Source organism: Alexandromys fortis, unplaced genomic scaffold, assembly GCF_014885135.2.
Source record: "Alexandromys fortis isolate MF-2015 unplaced genomic scaffold, M_Fortis_MF-2015_v1.1 scaffold_93, whole genome shotgun sequence".
NCBI lineage: Eukaryota > Metazoa > Chordata > Mammalia > Rodentia > Cricetidae > Alexandromys > Alexandromys fortis.
This window is the reverse complement of record NW_026067970.1, coordinates 6,924,634-6,943,839: the sequence shown is the minus strand read 5'-3', so window position 1 is coordinate 6,943,839 and position 19,206 is coordinate 6,924,634. Positions and strand designations below refer to the sequence as shown.

At 40.7% G+C, this 19,206-nt stretch overlaps 1 protein-coding gene across 6 annotated transcripts in view; it reads left to right on the top strand.

Moving 5' to 3' along the window:
- Nucleotides 1-19,206, top strand: part of Pde1c (phosphodiesterase 1C) — a 433,383-nt gene that overhangs the window by 362,654 nt on the left and 51,523 nt on the right. For all 6 annotated transcript variants that reach the window (XM_050155518.1, XM_050155519.1, XM_050155515.1 and 3 more), the window contains 3 exons: nucleotides 671-846; nucleotides 10,160-10,363; nucleotides 14,112-14,189. In XM_050155518.1, coding sequence (XP_050011475.1) covers nucleotides 671-846; nucleotides 10,160-10,363; nucleotides 14,112-14,189 — 458 coding nt within the window. The remainder of the gene's footprint in view (nucleotides 1-670; nucleotides 847-10,159; nucleotides 10,364-14,111; nucleotides 14,190-19,206) is intronic.

Genomic DNA, 19,206 nt, shown 5'->3' with positions numbered 1-19,206 from the left:
CTTTTTCTGAGCTTGGGGAACCCAGATTAGAGGGATTCTGAAGGCCAAAAAAATGGCTCAAGTAAGTCATCAAGCCTGATGATCCAAGTTTGATGCCTAGGACTCACCTGATCAAAGAAGAAAACACTTCCTGGATATTATTCTCTGACTTCCTCATGTGTGTCCTGGCATGTGCATATAAACAAACAAACAAATGTAATTTAATAATCATAAAATTAGAGGGATCATGAATCCAGAAGGGTAGAGCTGGAGAAAAAGGACCAGTTTGCTGAGTAAATTGGAAAGATGAACAGTGTGGTAGCAAGTAGATGGATCATGAAACAAATAAAGCTCCAAGTTTAAATTAGTTCATTTCAAAGAACAGAATAGAACAAATAAATGTCAGGGGATTCTGGGTACCAAAAGAGAGAATGCCCAGTCAGCATAAACAGATGTAAGGAATACTGTGACATACACGAAGATACAGTGTTTGTATTTTTTTTTCTTCTAAAGCTTAGAATTTCCTACCTGTCTTATATGTAAAACTGCAGCTCCACAAGGCTCAGGGCCCTGGGGTATCATGATGGCAACTCAGCAAATACTACCCAGTCTTTTGTGGGCTTTCTCACTGCCTGCATGCTGCAGACTCTGGCGCCAACTCATCTTCGGTATGATTTCTTTTGTTTTCCAGTTTGAACAGCATCAACTCTTCAGATGCAAAGCGAGCAGGTGTCAAGAGTTCTGGGTCAGAAGGAAGCGCTCCCATCAACAATTCTGTCATCCCTGTTGACTACAAGAGTTTTAAAGCCACTTGGACTGAGGTGGTGCACATCAATCGGGAGCGGTGGCGGGCCAAGGTGCCCAAAGGTAATGTGCTCTTCAGGAAGAATCTTCTTCTAGAATTATCCAGACAAACTCTGTATCCACTTGCAAAACAAGTGGCTACCTTTTGTGATTTGCAGGCCTTTCAAGTGAAGCACTTTGCTCCAGGGACTGGAGGTGCTGAATGCTAGGTACTACCAACTGCCGATTCTCACTCTGTCCAATGCATGGTAGAATGTGGCAGACCTCCAAGCATCTCTTCCCTGTGTCCTTGTGTAGCACAGCTAAACCGCTTTCCAGTGTGGAGTTCTACAGGCGTTGGATTGGCATTTCCTGGTCTCTGCTTACCTTCTATTACATTTCATGTCAGCTGCCACAGTGGTAAAGCCTCTCAGTCCTCATTTGCCTAGGTAAAGCCCTGTCAACAGCTGCCTGCCTCTCATGTTAGGGTATGAGGAACTTTAATTTCCTTCCAGGAACTTTAAACATCCTGTCAAATTCAGGGTTTTCCTCATTGCTCCAACCCTGGAACTGACGTTGTTTGCTCATGGTTTTGAGGTGATAATAACTTGTAAGTACATTGAAATTTCCTGAAGCAAATCTCATCAAAGTTCAGACCGGTAAAGCTGTGACTCCTGCTATTACGCACAGAAAAATATGAAAATTCATGCTTCTTGGGGCTTAATTCGTATGTTCATATTTGTTTGTATTACTGAGCATGACTGGCACCTATGACATGATCACAGTGTTTATTTTAGGTGGAGGGTCACATGCACACAGGAAGATATGGATCTGTGATGCCAGATCTCAGGGAGGGTCACACATGTGAAATGGCAATTGATGCTCAGTAATAGGGATGACTGCAGCGGCCTTGCAGAGGTGAACCTTCAACGGCACTCAGTGTCTGTTGGCACCGATTGTATGCCATCTATGTTCTAGACTCCATGCCCAGGGCCAAGGGCTGTTATGGAATTCCCTATACTCTGGGTTCATAGGAAGGGCACTTATGTTAGAGCAGTAGTTCTCAACCTGTGAGTCATGACCCTTTTTGGGGGGGGTCAAACAACCCTTGCTCAGGGGTCACGTCAGATAGTCTGCATTAAATATTTGCATTATGATTAATAATAGTAACAAAGTTACAATTATGAAGTAGCAACAAAAATAATTGCATGGTTGGGGGACACCACAACATGAGGAACTGTATTAAAGCCTCACAGCATTGCAAGGTTTAGAACCACTGTGTTAGGGTTTGATACAAAAACTGAGTAAGAAGTCAGTCAAGACCTTGTACTTATTATCAACATCCCTGAGCCCTAAACCCTGCGAGTGGCCAAAGTTGTTGAGACTGTGTCCTCCAGCAACACCTGAGCTGGCACTCTCCTGTGTCAGCACTGTGGAAGGAAGATAGAATGGCTGGTGTCTTGGGGTGTTCTCTATCACTGCAGCCAAATATTTGATACTCAGTAATTTACAAAAAATCGAGAGAATGATGTTGGCATCTGGTCTGCTTGCTTCATGGTGGAAGACATCACGTGAAGAGACAGAGCCAGTGTGCAAACTTGAATCTCTATGCCTATAACCCAATTAAAGTCATTGTGGAGGTCTCACCTTTGAGGTGTGGTCAAGTCCTCATCATCTCCCCACTTCCAATCCACATTTAAATCCAGGGACTGATGTTTCCATGCAGGTAAGCCAGGGGACAACCAACTCTAAGTCCTAGCAGTAGGTTCTGTGGTCCCCACACTGGTGGAGAGAAGCACCCTGCAGGGTTGTTTCAAGGGCCCAACACTGACTTGCCAGCAAAATACTGCAAAAACCGGTGCAGGTAAGGCAAGAGATTTAGATTTATGGTGTTCTTGGAGCATGACTGAAATACTCTCATATGGGGACAGATGTTGCACCTTGAGCTATGGAGGGTGTCAACAGCTGCTGTATGTTTCAATTGTAAGCACTCGGGGACCATTCAAATGTCTCAAGCATTTAAATCTCCCTATTGGCAGGCTACTGCACCATCAAAAGAACACTCTCACATGATCATTACTCTTGGACATCCCATTTCTGACAAAACACAATTTAAAGAGGTCATTCAAAATCATTTGCTTGCAATTATCTTTGTTACTGAAATTACCTTTTGAACTAATCACCTGGGGAAACATTAGGTGGTGTCCTTTCAAAGGGACGGTAAACACCTCATCGTTTTAAAATGCCCTAGCTTTGCAGCTAGGGATACAGAAAGTATTTTAAGAAGTGTGAAAGGACTTGCCCCTAACTGTGCTTGGTTGGAGCCTTCAGGAAGACCTTCAGTAGATAGAATTTGAAGGATGCTGGAATGTGCCTGACCATATTAGAAATGGGTACAGGAGGGGTGAAGGGGATAGCCCACAGGGTAACACACTTATAAATGAAGCCTGAACAGTGGTATGTTTGTGTAATTCCAGTGATGGGGAAGAAGAGACATATTGGGGCCAATTGAGTCCTGGCCTTCAGCTGCTCTTCCCTGTCTAGAACCTTCTAATTGAAGTTACTAGAAGCTGTGCCTAGAGGATCAGAGGATGGGATTTCCACCTGTTGGCCATTGACTGCAGGGTATTTAAGCCTCCATGGTGCTATTACAGAGGGGCTTTTGTACCAGTGATTAGAGGTCCGTGTGTTCATCTGTCTCTGCATGTGTTTCCTAAACCTCTAGTCCCTTGCCCGAAGCTCGCGAACTGGATTCTAGTGCATAGAGCACAGACGGGAACATGGTGAGCAGGAGAGACAGGCTGCTCACTTGAATTCACTGCCCAGCCAGCCTATCCCACATAAAAAGCCGTAGGCCAGTGAAAGACCCTGTCTTGGGAGTAAAAAAAAGGTGGCATAACACTTGAGGAAAACACACACACACACACACACACACACACACACATGCATACATACACACAGAAGAAAGAAAATGTGCACACCTGATGGTTGAGAGATCGGATGCTTAAAAAAGGAATCCCACACTGGCTCAGAACTAAGAAATAGACAGACATTTGTTAAGGGGTAAAACTTACAGATCAGGATTTTCTGCATGAACGATGGCTGAAGATGTGATCCAGAACAAAACTGAACCCAAGAAAAGGGGCCCAGGGGGCGCAGAGAAGGGCCGGACGCATCCTGGTAAATAGTCTATGAGGCCACGCCGCTGTAGGTGGGTAGTTATTAGTTGTAAGCCTTCCCGCAGCAACACACCAAAGCAAAAGGAACAAGGCTCAGCCCCCTAGGTTATATATATTTAGGTGCACATAGTTGGATATGGAGGACATATTTAGTTATCAGGGAAATGACTTGAATCCCAACTTGCACAGTTTTATTCTGGGACATTCCTTGAGACTCCATTCTAGACACAGTCCTGTACATTTCAGAGTTATCACCAACTGAACTGAACTGAAGGACACATAGAAAACACTGGGAACAGAACTGGCCCACGTGGTGCTTGGCAGGAAGGAGCTGCTGTTTAAACACAGTGGAGAGGAAGCCTGACCGTGTGTAGCAGTGTTAAAACACTGGTTGTGACAGTGACAGTGTCAACTCAACACAGATCACACTTTCCATCTCAGAGTTGTGTGTTCACCGACAGGCTGATGTGAAGGAGAAATCTGGTTTGCAGTTACGTTGGTAATGGTCAGTTTGAGTAAATGATCCCAGGCTGTTTTTCTGTTTTTCTCATTGGCTTTTTTTTTTTTTTTTGTACCTCAAAGGACTCTAATTTTGAGAAAAGTTGCCTTCTATGGGCATTTGAGCACATATTGTTAGAAAATAAGATAAAGTTTAAGTTATGTTATTCAGGCTGAATTACAAAGTTCTGTAGAATCTATGCTAATTAGGAAAAATGTAATCAACACTTTGTGTAGTTTTCTGGGTCAAACATCATTTCCACCTTAAACTTTAAGGGTATAATAATTGATATTTATAATCTATACTTATTAATCTCCACCTAGTACTTAATACTTTTTGCATGTTAATTTCCTGATAATGGAATAATGTGTGTAGTTCATAAATGCTGTACTATTTAAATATATGTGAAGAAGAGAATACATTCTTTTTACCCTATCTAGATGTCAGTAACTTTTGCCGGTGCTTTGAACCAATCTAATTTTGCTCAGCTAGATAGAAACAGATAGAAATCAGTTTTTTAATGCAGTGACACTTACATTCTAATTTTTCATACCTTGGACATTTATTTTTTGCTGATGCTGAATAGTCTGATGTAATGTCTGGGATACAATCATTGAGATATTCCTCCATTACTAAGTGTGTTAGGGTTCCAAGTCATTGATGCATGTAATAAAGTTATCAACATGAAAGTTCAAAAGAATCTATGGGATTCTTCTGACAACAGAGACAAGAACTTTAAATTTTTTTATGCTAAATTTCTCCATGGCCTTTTTTTTTTTTAATCAAATTTTCTCCCTCAGCTGCAATAACAGTGAAGCTGCCCATTTCTTTCTACTGTCATTTCCCATTAGGGTATCCACATTCTTATTGTTGAGTCATAACAATTTTTACATATTAAGGATAATATTTTAGTTGTCAAAGTGCCCTGCCATTTCTACCCAGCCCTAGTCTGTCATGTGCCATTGTCCTTTCTTCATCTCTAGTTATATTACCTACATTTACTCTCTCAAAAACATCGTTTCTTTATTGGACAGTGAGTCTCAGTAAATGAGATAATGTGTCACATATGATTCTCCACACTTGCTGAGACATTCATTTTTGCTTGCTTATCAGCACTCAGCTTTTGTTGAGTGTTTTGCCTGTGTATATATATTTGTACTGTGTGTGTGTGTGCCTGATGCCCTCAAAGATCGTAAGAGAGAATCAGTTTCCCTCAAACTGGAGTTAGAGGTGCTGCCAGGCTAACATGTGGTGCTCTGGGAGCCAGTGAGCCACTGAGCCACTGAGCCACTGAGCCAACTTTCCAGCCTAGCACATTATTTCTAAATAAACACTTAGTTTTTATCTTTAACATTTATTTCTATTTTAGCAAGAAGGTTTGTAATTTCATTATATACCATTGACACATTTTTCTCAGTTTAGGATTTTTGCTTTTGATTGACATTTTCTATCAACTAGTGTACATAGGAAGCTGTTAAAAGGACAGCTTCTGAGCTCTTAGGTGCCCTCAGTGCCCTCCTTGTTTCTGTATGGACATAACTGAGAGATGTTATGTATATATGCTTCTGTCAACCAGTTAGATTCCTATCTCTTGTCTCATATTCCTATTCCCATCCTGTCCCCCCACCCATCTCTCTGTCTTTACCATCTAAGTCAGCAGCTCAGAGTAGATCTATAAGGTCATTCCTTACAGAGGACACTGAATAAAGACACAAGTGTATTTTCAAGACTGTATGGGCAGTCAGTGTGAGCAGCCCCAACGCTTGTGGGAAGAGCGTGATTTACAGATCCCAAGGACTCTGTCACACCAGAACTCTTGAGCTGCTTTGCGTTGGTTATTTTCGTATCACATCAACCCAAGATAGGATGAAAGAGGAGCAAAAGAAAACAGATCATAAAGTTTATAGCCTACACATCAGGAAGCTTTGGGATACCAAGGATTCTAAATCTAAGACCTGATAAATGACTTCCTTGTATCCATGCCATTACTGGAACATGCAGTCTGTACAAACCGGCAGTGTCTCACTGACCTGGTCTTGCTCTTGAGCGATGGTACTTATACCAATAAATTCACCCTAAGCAAATTAAGGAATCTGATTGCAGTTGGAAAGTAATCAACCTTGTGCAGATATGATTTTAGTGTTATATGTGTTTGCTGTTGTCTCTCTGTCATCACTAACAGCTCTTTGTATACTCTGTGGCTGATGACACACACACAAGCCAGAGAACAGAGCATTGTGGGGTGAATAGGGCATTGTGGGGCCATCGTGAGAATTTATTAGAAGGTTTTTGCACAGAAGGGATTCATGCTGTGGGATACGCTCATATCTGATTTGATCGTGTTTTAAAAAGAGCTATCGTTTGTTAACTTAAGATAGCTTTTCCATGTCAGCTACCCTTGAGCAAATACGGGATTGCATCAGGAATGTTCCCTCCTCTTCTTCTCAGTTGTTATTCTACATCTCCCATGAAAAATTGGTCTGACTCAGTTGTCAAACGAGTTTTTCTTTCCAAGATAATATTGTATGATCTTCCATAGTAAAGTGCAATTTAACAGCTTCCAGTTTTATTTAAATGCTTTTCAACTTGGAGGTATTTTGAGTGTTGGAAGTTTGCCCTGCACTCAGTAACGCAGTAATGAGTCTCTGAAGGTGGCCATAGCTAATCTTCTCTGATAGTGCATTCTAAATATAAATGGCTGCCTCTCCTTAATTCTGTTTCCCTCTGTCTAATAAATATAGTCATCTTTTAAAAAATATAACAAAATTAAATAAAATATGATAAAACAAAAGCTATCCATTGAGTTGGACAAGACAAACAAAAGAACCAACATCAGAGACCCACTTGTTCTTGCATTCAGAATTCCCATAAAACACTAAACTGGAAGCCATAATACATACACAGAGAACCTGGGGCAGATCTTTGCAAGCCCTGTGAATGCAACCTCAGTCTCTGTGAATTCATATGTGCATTGATCATGTCGATTTAGAGGGCTTTGTTTCCTTGGTGTCCTCGGTGCCCTCTGGCTATTATGCTCTTTCTGACTCTTCTTCTGCTTGTTTCCCTGAGCCCTGAGTGGAAGGATATGACGGAGACACCCCATTTAAGGGTTGAGTGTTTCAAGGTCTTTCACTCTCTGTACATTGTCTGTGGATTCTGTATTTATTCCACAATGCTCAGGAGAAAGTTTCACTGATCTATGAGTATAACAGGAAAAAATAGTCATCTTCTTACCTTGATTGTTAAGTTAAGGAAGGTAATGTTTGCACAGCATTACTTTCAGAATTACTTTCAGAGTCTGTATACTTGGGTGTTGTATCAGTCTAACGTGCTAGGTTACACTGATAGTTCTTGTAAATCGTGGGCATGAGCAGCATCTCATGGCTTTATCAAAACCTTCAGCAGCACATGATGTATGCTATGTATTATGCCAAACAGCAATGAGTGTGATATTTGCCCTATCCTCAAAATACCTAGGGATATAAGGAAGCCTGAATGAATGTCCTCCCCACAACCCTGTGCTTGGCATGTCCACATTTAAGGGTGTTCTTCTACATTTTTTTTTACGTTTTTGTGGAAGTCAGAAGTCATACAGTGCTAGGTATGGATATGATTGTTATTTGTAAAGAAATATTTTATACGCTTTCACTGTCATTTGTAAATGCATCTTGTTGAGGGGAAGAATATTATAACGCACTGAAAGGCTAATAGACTTGACATCAGAGCTTCTCAATACTTGCTGTGTGCCAAAATTGCCCAGGAAACATTTGAGATATCCTATCCTAATCCCTCTCCTTGTAGAATCTGGTTATATTTGCTTGAGATGAGGCCAGGTCTTGGATTTGGATGAATAAAAACACCATGCCATGTTAAAGAAGACCCCTGGAATAAACAAGTAGAAGGGCCTAGAAAGTAAAAATAAAGTTAGGCATGATGAATAGGCACAAAAATGCATGTCATAGAGCTGTGTGAACCCACCAAACTGGGCTAGAACGGGACTTGGAGTGCTTTAGCAGCTAACACAAAGGAAAACATGAGATGCACCAGCTCTCCGGGGCTCACTGGATTAAAGCAATCATACTGTATGAAAACAGTTCAAAGACCAACACTAACCCAAGGGGAAGACAGAGACCCCTAGTAATGAGGTAAGGAGTTTTTCACTCATCTGTAGAAAAAAAATGCAATAATGCTTTTCCTAGAGGAGGTTGATAATGTCAGGAGTATACTTAGAGTGAGCTCTGTGGGGCAAACCCCTTGAACTTACAAGGAGTTTGGCTGTTTTAGGGGCCTTTCTTATGTGCTGTTCTCTAGAGTCCAGACCTGCTATGCCCTCCAGCCTCCATGATCTGATCTGTACCTGTCCTTGATCATTTGAGCACTTTATCTATGACTAACTCCTTGCCAAATCTCCTTCAGGGGCCAGTTCAACATCCATGAACACAAGGAGCATGTTCCTCGTATATCCTCCATGTTGTTTAGTTTCTCTGATGAATGCTACAGTTTCTACGGATAATTTTCTAGTTGGCTTCTCATCACTTGGTCAAATTCTATCTTCTCAAGAAAAGCTTCTCCACACCTCTGTTTAAAGCCACCTCTTGCCCTGTGCTGACTGTGTTTCATCCTGTCCTATCTCTCTGTAACCAGTTTTTCCAATAAGCCTTCAACATTCAAACTTAGCCATTTGTTTATTCAATTATAAGGTTCTCCATGGTTCTGTCATGCTTGATGTCATATCCCCAGTTTCTAAAATTGTTCTTGAAAATATAGCTGCTCAGCAAGTACCAGCTGCATGAATGAGTCAATCTTTTCATAAATATTTGATATAAGTATGCACTTACACTGTATTTTCATTAAGCACATAGTCAGTCAGTTGTGTTAGAAATAATATGGCTAATCAGTCAAAGGGACGACCCAGAGCAGATTCCTGACCAAACTGAAGGCTCCCTCTCATCCTGAGGATTGGGGACTTGCTTTTAGTTTTATGAGGTTTAGCCTACCTCTTCCTAGTTTTAAATCCACAAACTCTGGCATGATTTTGTAGTCTTCTAATGATGATTATTTCCCCCAAATTTTTGTTCCATACTCAGTTGTTAATGTTTGGGTTCTGTATTCTAAGCAAACCTCATAAAATACCACATATATGCGTGTATATATATATATATTACATACTATATATACATATAATGTAAAACACCATATATACATATAAAATACCATATGCATTTATATATACATATATAAAATACCATATATATACGTGTGTGTGACATATATGTGTCTTACTGTGGTTGGAGGAAGTGTGATAATGTCTCTTAGTCTTCATTTTCATACCCATAAAATAGGGTTACAAACTAACTTTCAGGATGATCAGAATCAACCTTTGAAGACCGCTGAGCATAGAATCTTGCATGAGGGCACATTCGCTAGAGGTTATCAGCAGAAAGAACAGCTTGCCGTCTGGATTGCATTGCCATTATTATGTTCTCCAGGCCCCCTCCCAACTCACTGCTTTCAGATGTGATCTGTCTTATCGATATGCTAAATACACATGCCAGTCTGACTTGAGTTAATCAAGAATATATCCAACACTCTCAATAGGCCACTTAGGTCATTTTACTGTACTAGTTTCCCGTGAACATTGTCGTTGATTATGTTTCCAAAAAGGTCATTGTCCTAATGGTAGGCCTCTCCTTCTCTTTCCTCATTGCTGTGGATGCAGAAGAGAAAGCCAAAAAGGAAGCTGAAGAGAAGGATCGCCTGGCTGCGGAGGAAAAGCAAAAGGAAATGGAAGCCCAAAGCCAAACTGAACAAGGCAAAGCTGAGAAGCAGACATCAGGAGAAGCGAAAGGTCAAGTCAATGGAGCCCGTACAAACAAGGCGAAGAACCCCAAAGGCGACAAGGCAGGAGAAAAACAGCAGAATGGTGAGAAGGGACTGCCTGGGAAAGGCTCTTTGGGGGTGGCAATGATGTGACAAGCAGAACCTGGTGACACCCTCCCTTTGCTGGCAGCTCCCATGGCTCCATGTTCCTCCATGGATGCAATCAGGACCCCATCCTATGGCCACCAGCTTAGCTCCACCTCTCTGGCCTTTCCTGATGCCCTGGAGACTCTCACAAGGGATGCAAATTCCTAAGAACAAGCCTGGCCTGGGTTGCTAACTTCCAAAATGAGTAGAGAAAAGTCAACCTTCCAAATAAATACCCCATCCCTTTAACCAGGCCAGGCTCCAGTCTTCAGGAGACCTGTTCCCAAAGTGTGTGTCTGGACCTTCAAATGGCTAAAGCACACACAGTAGGTGACCAGTCAGCCTGGTTTGGCTGTAGTTGAAAACCTTTCCTATAGATTTTCAATTCTAAAATCCAAATGGTCCAGCTGAACTGAGGGCAATGAGCCACTGGCATTTTCAGACAATTGATGGGTTCTTGTATTTAATGCAATAAACATTTATTGCCAACTTTCTGTCAAACTCTATGTTAGTCTGAGGGGTGTAGGAATGGAAAGGGTAGAGGAAACCTGTGATGCTGTGGGGAAATAAACACTCTCACACCCTCACATATAATCCTAAAGGAATGTGTACCTGATGCAGAGATGAGGGATGTAGAGTAGCAGGTAAACTTCCCAAGAGTCCTACACAAAGGAAGAGATTGCAGTGGGTAGCTGAGGTAGAGAGAAGAGGAAAGAGTCTGTGGTGTCTTCAGAAGGGGATGGTTTCTGATTTTCAGTGTTTTAGTCTGAGTCAGGTTGGGGAGAGGCTTTCAGCTGGAGAGATGGAGAGATTAAGGTGCATGTCCAGACAGAGAACCAGCTCCGCTGTTACAGATGGGCAGGGAGATCTGTTCCTGAAGCTTGCAAATGCCAGGCTCTGACCGGATAACAGGGCACCCTTGCAAACAGATCTGTGTTCAAGTCACAGTCTTGTTGCTTCTCTTTTCTTGGAGATCTTAGTTAAAATATACAACCTTCCCCTTCTGTGTAAAGCACATATAAAACCCGTTCAAAGCCCCAGCCTCTCGTGAGTGTTCAGCAATAATCAAGGTAGCCAAGCCAGTGAGAGACTCTGCCTCAAAACACAAGGTTGATGGTGCATGAAGGATACACAAGGCTAAGTTCTGGCCTCCACAGGTGTGTGTGCACACATGTGCATCCATGTACATGCATGTCCATACACATTCACACAGGTATACGTACAGATTCTAACATAGATATATTTCCATGTTACAGATGGGAAAATTAAAACTCTGATATTAAAAGACTTAAGCACTCATCAAGTAGAAATCCTTGGTTTTGGGGAATTCCCATTTTCTGTTCTATAGTCAACTCTTGCTTACTGTCTGCCAAGCCCAGTACTGTTAGGAAGAGGTGGGAACCAGAGGAAGGTCAAACCCTGACACTGTGCAGAAGACAAGGGATGGTATGTGTTTTTGTAATGGGCCAGAGACTAAATCCCTTTGACCTCACAGCCCGTACTTTGTGTCACAGCTACTCAACATCATCCTCAGCTAAGGACAGTTCTTGAACACATAAGTGAGGTTGTAGCCAAGTGGTATTTTATTGTGGACAATGGAATTTGAATACAACCTAATATTCATGTCAAATGCTCATTTCTAATCAGCTGTAGGTATAAAAGTCAGTCTTACTGTGTGTATCACACAAAGCCAGGCAGTGGAGTCATGAGGCCTAGTTTCCAGCCGTCGGTGTAGTTGTTGAAAGGATTCTATATATTCTATAGAATATATCACAGCCAAAAATAGCCTCAAGTTATCCTACTGTTACCATTTCTTCCTAGCTAAGGAAAAGACCTTTAAGATGCAAACAGCACTGGAGAGCCTGAAATCTAAAGTGTGAGTGCACAGGAAGGCTGCAGACACAGTGGGGGAGAGCTGGGCCTCTGGAACTGGACCCATTCATGCATCCTGTTATTTCTTCCCTGGAAGTGTTGATACTTGCCTGGGGCCAACTCCCTGTAAATCAGCTCAAGCACAGTCACTTTATAGAAGCATCATTGGTCTTTATTCAAAACCATTTTCTGACCGGTAACTTCAGACAGACGGATAGTCGCTGTCAGGTGGATGATGCAGATGTAAGGCTAGGGTAGACGGTGAGGCCAGAGTTATGGCTGAAATATGTACTAGTGGTGGTCCCCTGGGGCAGCTTTTGCTCTTCTGGCTACGGTGCTGCCTAGGGATGTCTCCATGTGGAAAGCATCCTCCAACACTAGGTGAGCTGGTAGCTCACTGACTTGCCTAAGGAGTCTGTGATGTGCTCTCTCCACTGTGGATCCTTCACACTGGGGTTGTTGTAAGACGCCAATGCAGTGATTATGTGCAAAGCACTTGGCACACTGCAGCACACACTGCAAAAGGATGAAATTCTTCTCTCGTACTTATCCTGCCAGAGCAGCTCGCTGCAAACCTTACTGCTGGGATCTTATCAATGCTGTGATTATGTAGAATTTGAGTAATAAGGTATTCCTGGCTGTATGAGGGTGAGAAAACAAGGTGCCATTAGTAAAACTAGTAACAAAAATATCAAAAACTTGGGAATGAGGCTGGAACAAGGCACCCCTCTGTTCTCTTCAATGTTACTCCATTTATGAAACAGATCCCCAAGGATGGCTATTCTCAACAAGGGGTAACTCCTTGTTCCATAGCAGGCCACATGGGCAATATTCATAAGCTGTCTGTCTTGGCCACACACAGTCAACTATGTTGTTGCAAAATGAAACCACCACAGACAATAGGTAGATATGGGTAAGTCACCTGCCGAGCGTCAGTAACATGTCATTGACTGTAATGGGTGGCCTACCAGATTGGACCATAGCTTGCTGACGCATAGTTTTGGCGAATACAGGTGTGTTTAAATTTGCTTTTTGGTACTTGATTCACATGATGGTAAAGTTATTTGGTAGAGAAGAGAGTCTGACTTGTTCAGAAGATTGCCTGAAGGTCATGTGCATTATCCTTTTGTGATCAACACTTTGTCTATTCTATTCCAGCCTTGTTTTCACACACTTCTACGGCACCTGTAGACACCCACTTCCTCGGTTGTCCTTAGGATCACTTTGTTCTCTCTCTCTTTCTCATCAATGAGTTATGTACCTTCTTTACGTATGTATGCTCACCTTTGTGATAATAGTATTTTTAACTTTGGAAAACAATAGTTTGACAAGCCCATTAATTCGAATAACACAGGCAGCTCTATCTTAGAATAGGGACCACTGCCTTGGAGCAGTACAACGTGTGTTACATTTAGCACTTAAATGGCTCGAGTGCATCTGCCCACCATCCTGTATGCACAGTAGACATTATTATTCCCATTCTGCAGATAAGAAACTAAAACATAACTATTAGTTAACATAGCTAGCTAGCTATTAACTAGTATAGCTTACTTGAATTCCAGGTTTTCCCTTACTTCATAGCCAAACAAAAGAACTGAGTTGTCTCTTTGAGAAAAATAGCTTTGACATAAGTACAACCTTGTTGGAGCGGATATTCTAGTTTTCATTTCTGACTGTCATCCGATTTTCAGAACCTATCACGTGGCCACAGATGATGCAGATACCAGGGTATGTGCTCTCTCACGCCTCTGTGCTGTCTCACCCTGACAGGTTGGAAGCGTTTTTACCTCCTCAGCTGCACACACTCAGTTTGTCATGTTTTTTGTTTGCAGGTGACTTGAAAGATGGGAAAAATAAGGTCGACAAGAAGGATCACTCCAGCACCGGAAATGATTCAAAGAAAACAGATGGTAAGAGTGTCATTCTCGTCACGGTCTCCATATAGTGTGCGATGGCAGCAAATGTGTTAGCCTTGTGCCAGGAGGGGAGCAGGGCTGTGAATGTGTCCTCACATTCTACCCTGAATGAGGCCTCATTGCGGTAAAGAGCACTAGCCTCTCTCGGCAGCAAGTCGCAAATGCCCGCTGTGTCTTCCTCTCCAGTGTACTGTCTCATCACAAATGTTTTCTGTACGCCTCCTCTTCCTTCCTGATGTTCTCTGTAGCAGACTTCATAAAAAAGCTGATTCTAGACTTGCTGACCGCAATTCAGTAGACAAACACGCATTGCTCATCCATGAGCTTGCAGGCACCGATGGCACAACATAAATAGGCTATGTTTAATGTTTTTAGTTTTTACATTTCTTATCTTGAATAAGTTATTACTTTTGCTAAAAAAGAAACACGAGAATCTGTTCAGTGTCAGTCTGGGAATCAAAATGTACTTTCTTGGACTCCAGTTTTCACGAGCAAGAACAAGTACTGAAGACAGTGAGAATGCAGGATCAAGGGGAATGATCCTACAGAGTCCCAAGGGTCAGCAGTATGATGCGCATCATGAATGAGCTTGCAGGGTAGAGCAACTTCATGAATGAATGGGCCTACAGTACAAAGCATTTAATTAATGAGCCTGCAGTGTCGTGAATAGGTCTGTTATGGGATGGATTTCATGGGTACAGCTTTAATTTTAAACCAACAACTTTGTACTCTTCTTAAAGCTGGGAGTGGCAATTGCATTACCCTCTCCACCTGGGCCTTCTAGATGGCGCCATCTACCCTCATCTCTCATACAAATTTCATTGTTTCACCTGTAACCCTGCCTCCTTCCTCATCACCTCTTCATGCATGGGCATGATATTCAGATAAAGCAGGCTTTTAAGAAGTGGTGTTTGTGAAGGGCATCATATTCTTTGAATTTTATCTCCCTGATGATATCCTGTTCAATAAGATGTATGTTAAATAGTTTGGATAGAGTATCTTTGAAGAACAAATGCTGGGTAATCAAATTGAGGAATAAAAAGAAAGTTGAGGGTGACAATTTTAATACCTATTAAAAGGTTTCAGGAATGGATTTGCTCAAACCACATTGTATACTCACCTGAAGTTCTCAAAAAATAAGTAAAGATATATTTTGAAAAAAAGAAATAAAAAGAAGTTCAAGGTCATCCTTGGGTTCAGAACCATCCTGGGAAACATGAAACAAAGTTTTAAAAAAATAAATGGAAGCTGAAACAATAGCTAAGCAGTTAAGAACATTTGTTGCTCTTGAAGAAGACCAGGCTTTGATTTCCAGCACCCACATATTGGTTCACATCCATATTGCATACAATTCCAGATCCAGGGATAAGGCATCTTATCTCTTCTGGCATCTCCAGGTACTTCATAGATGTGTCACATACACATCTTTGCAGGCAAAACAACCATACACATAAAATAATAAAAATAAAAATAAGGTTGAGGGAAGGTATCAACCACTTTTGCTATAACCATAATGGCACCCATCTTTACTTTCATATGTAAAACTTTGTATTTAAACTGCTTGTTTTTAAAAGCAACCAGAAAGCTCTCTCCAGGTGTCTTATCATATAATACCTAGGGAACTCACACCGGTAATTTCTCACCAGCTTGCTCGTGCAACCAGAAACTGCTTGCCTACTGAGTGAGCCCTCCTTGAATAACTGTGACTAAGAAGTGAATTGTGCAGAACTGAAATGCAATACAAAATGGTGATTTCTTAGCTATACTCCCAATGAGAAACATTGTTCCAATACCAGAGGCTCTTTGTCAAATATCATCAGACCAAGTCAAGGCAACTCAGCCCAGAAGTTGCTCTGTTGAGGAACAGTATCGCCTTAAAGTCAGGACTCAGACACCTGTCCCATCATGCATTTAACAACTGACCATGCTCCACTATTTGAGTTCCTACAGCATGAAAGCCTAGAATCCATCAAGCCCCTAATTTTTAACATGGAAACTTGAACATCATAGGGTAGCATCATCATTATAATCATCGTCATCATTGTCATCTTCATTGCTGAGGAGCAAACCCAGGGCCTGTGCATGCTAGCCAAGGGTTTTAACAATGAGCTGCCTCCCAATCTTCATTTTGTGGCTTTTTTAAAGAACTGGCATGATTCCTTTACATGTGCATTGTAAGCTAAATTTGATCATCTTCATAAAGCTTTGTTTTAACTGTGCCCTTAAACTGAATTGTTCCCAAGTTTTAAAAAAGAATTAAATTGATTGGTGCAGTGATAAAATAAGTTCTAGGTTCTCAGGAACAAATAAGCAGAAAAGGTGATTGTTTTGTGAACCTGATTCTTGATCCTGTTCTTGAACTGTTACAATGAGCTGGCTGCAGTAAACAGTGACAAGCCCTGCCCTCTGTCCCTGTCATCCAACTATGACACCCACCTGCAACTGACTCAAAAGGGAACCAGTATGCCTCGTGCTTATGAGCTTGTAGGAAAACAGGCTGAGTATTTCATATCTTTCATTGTTGCTTTGGAATCAGCAAGACTTAGAGCTTCGGAGACTTGATGCTATTTTAATTCAAAATCCTAACCAAGACTAAATCCAGTTCTTGGTAGGATAAAGTGGAAAAGAATTTTATAATTTTCACTTATGCTTCCTTTTGGTCATTAAATCCCTCTACTTGGAGAATTAATTGAAAGAAATATATAAATTAGTACTTAGGCTGACTTAAAATACGGAAATAACATTAGAAATATTTTTTTAGTGGCTCTTACTGTATTTGATAGCCAGGGCAAGTTGATGGAGCTTCTCAGTGACTTTCCTTCCATCCTTACTTTTGAGACCCACTGGAGGCTGTGAGATGGAGTATCCTAGTCTTTGGAATGCACCTGCTCGGAAGAGTGAGACTGGGCCCTATTAAGTGGCTAGTGTCCTGGCAACGAGATTGTCCTGCAGCATCCTTTTGGTCTCCTTTACAGACAGATGTGTTGCTATCTTTTTCTAGTCATTCTTAATTGTTTTCTTGGTTCTTAATCTTGGAAACTTTGCTGTCTTTAAGCAGATGTTCTCTATTGTTTTGATTCTTCTGAGAGGTTTTCTTCACTGTATTGGCACAAACTCTGTACTCTATAAGTGTGCCTTCAAATCGTTATAATTGGTTTTAATAATAAGAACCCAGATTTAGATACCAGAGTAAATGCTGAAAGATCAGAGACACAAAAGAGCAAGCCACAACCACTTCTTACCTCATCAACTTCTCAGTCAGAAAGGGGCAGCCTCCTGTCTCTGCCCAGCCTTATCACTTCCTCTCTTTCTACTCAGTCATCACTTCCTCTTTCCTCCTCCCAAGTGCTGGTATTAAAGGTGTGTACTACCACAGCCTGACCTCTATGGTTAACTAGTGGTTAACTCTGCATTCTGATCTCCAGGCAAGCTTTTTTCTTTGTTGTTACTTTTTTCTTTTTTATTAGAACACAAACAGAATATCGCCACATTTCCCCTTTTTTGTCAAAGATATAACAAGGTTATAACTAATATAAGAAAAACTATATACAATAAGTACAATAACTATATATGATATATACAGGAGATAAATATATTAACAATATCTAGTCCATAAACATTTGACAAGTTCAGAGAAAATACTCCATTATCTATCCTATTTTGGCAAGTCCAAAGTGTTGTACCTAATTCACTTGCATTACCAACCCAGAATTATCTTTTTGTTTCTCAACCTCATACACTTTACATTTCTTCAGTGAATTTCTTTTCTGAATCTTGTAACAGGAACCAACTATAACTATAAAGTTTTCAACTCCATCATAGACCTGAGAAGGAAATATTACTCGAGTAAGCAGGAAGTGCAAGCAAGCAACTTCCAAAAACTGTGAGACATGATAGAAACAGCTGGCTGCCTGGACAATCACCCACAGTTCCTCTGCAATGATGGAGCATTTATCTTCAGATTTTAGGCTTAACATATCTGGTAGACTTTTCTGTGTATTCTGAAAGATGTTCCTACCTTGTCTTGGCAAAGTTCAACACTCACTTTCTTTTGTGTTATGCTTGTCTAGTTTAGACAACATACTGTCAACAGTTGAGGCAAGGCTATTATCTTGCCTAGTGGCTTATTTTTACTACAAAAAAGAGTAAACCCCATATGGAGTTTCATCTATGCTCATTGTCTTTTCTGAAGTAAATTGGTGCTTCCAGGAGTAGACATGCCTTGTCATAAAAAAGATCCTATGTTATTAACATATCTTAAATGTCATTTTCTGTAGATTTCTGAAGTGTTTGAAGACCTCCTACATGTCTACCTAAAATATATCTGTGTTTGACTTTGAAAACATACCTAACAAGATTACAAGTTTGATTGTAATAAGTGACTAACTATGCATTTCTTTACTATCCTAAATAGTTTGTAATAATAACTTTTAAGGGACTAGAAATTTACATTAAATTGTTAGATGACCTTTATAGGTACAATAACTTGAACAGTAGAAATATATGCACAGTATGTTCTAACAAAAACAACCTTAAATCTGTATCAATATACAAATTCCAAATCAATGTAAAATATTTAAAATTAAGTAGTTGCTATTTTTGTTTAAAAATAGACTTAATAATCTACCTTCTTATCCTACTATTTCTATAGCATATATATAGTATAACAAAAATAGCAAGCCAAAATGACAAAAGTCTGGGAACTCTTGCAGTTTTCCAACCTTTTCTCCCATAACCAAGTTGGCATTACTGAGCTGGGACCTGGAGTCCTTTCTAATTAGTTTAGAATTAGCTCTTACTAACTTCATTGTTCAGCTTACTTTCAGTACTCTGCACTATTGCAATTCCACAAAGATAAATATTTGGAGGTTATTTTCCACAAATACCTAAGCTCATCCATATATATAATCTCATCTATCTATCTATCTATCTATCTATCTATCTATCTATCATCTATCACACACATACACACATAAATATTATATATATACATACATATATATGTACATAT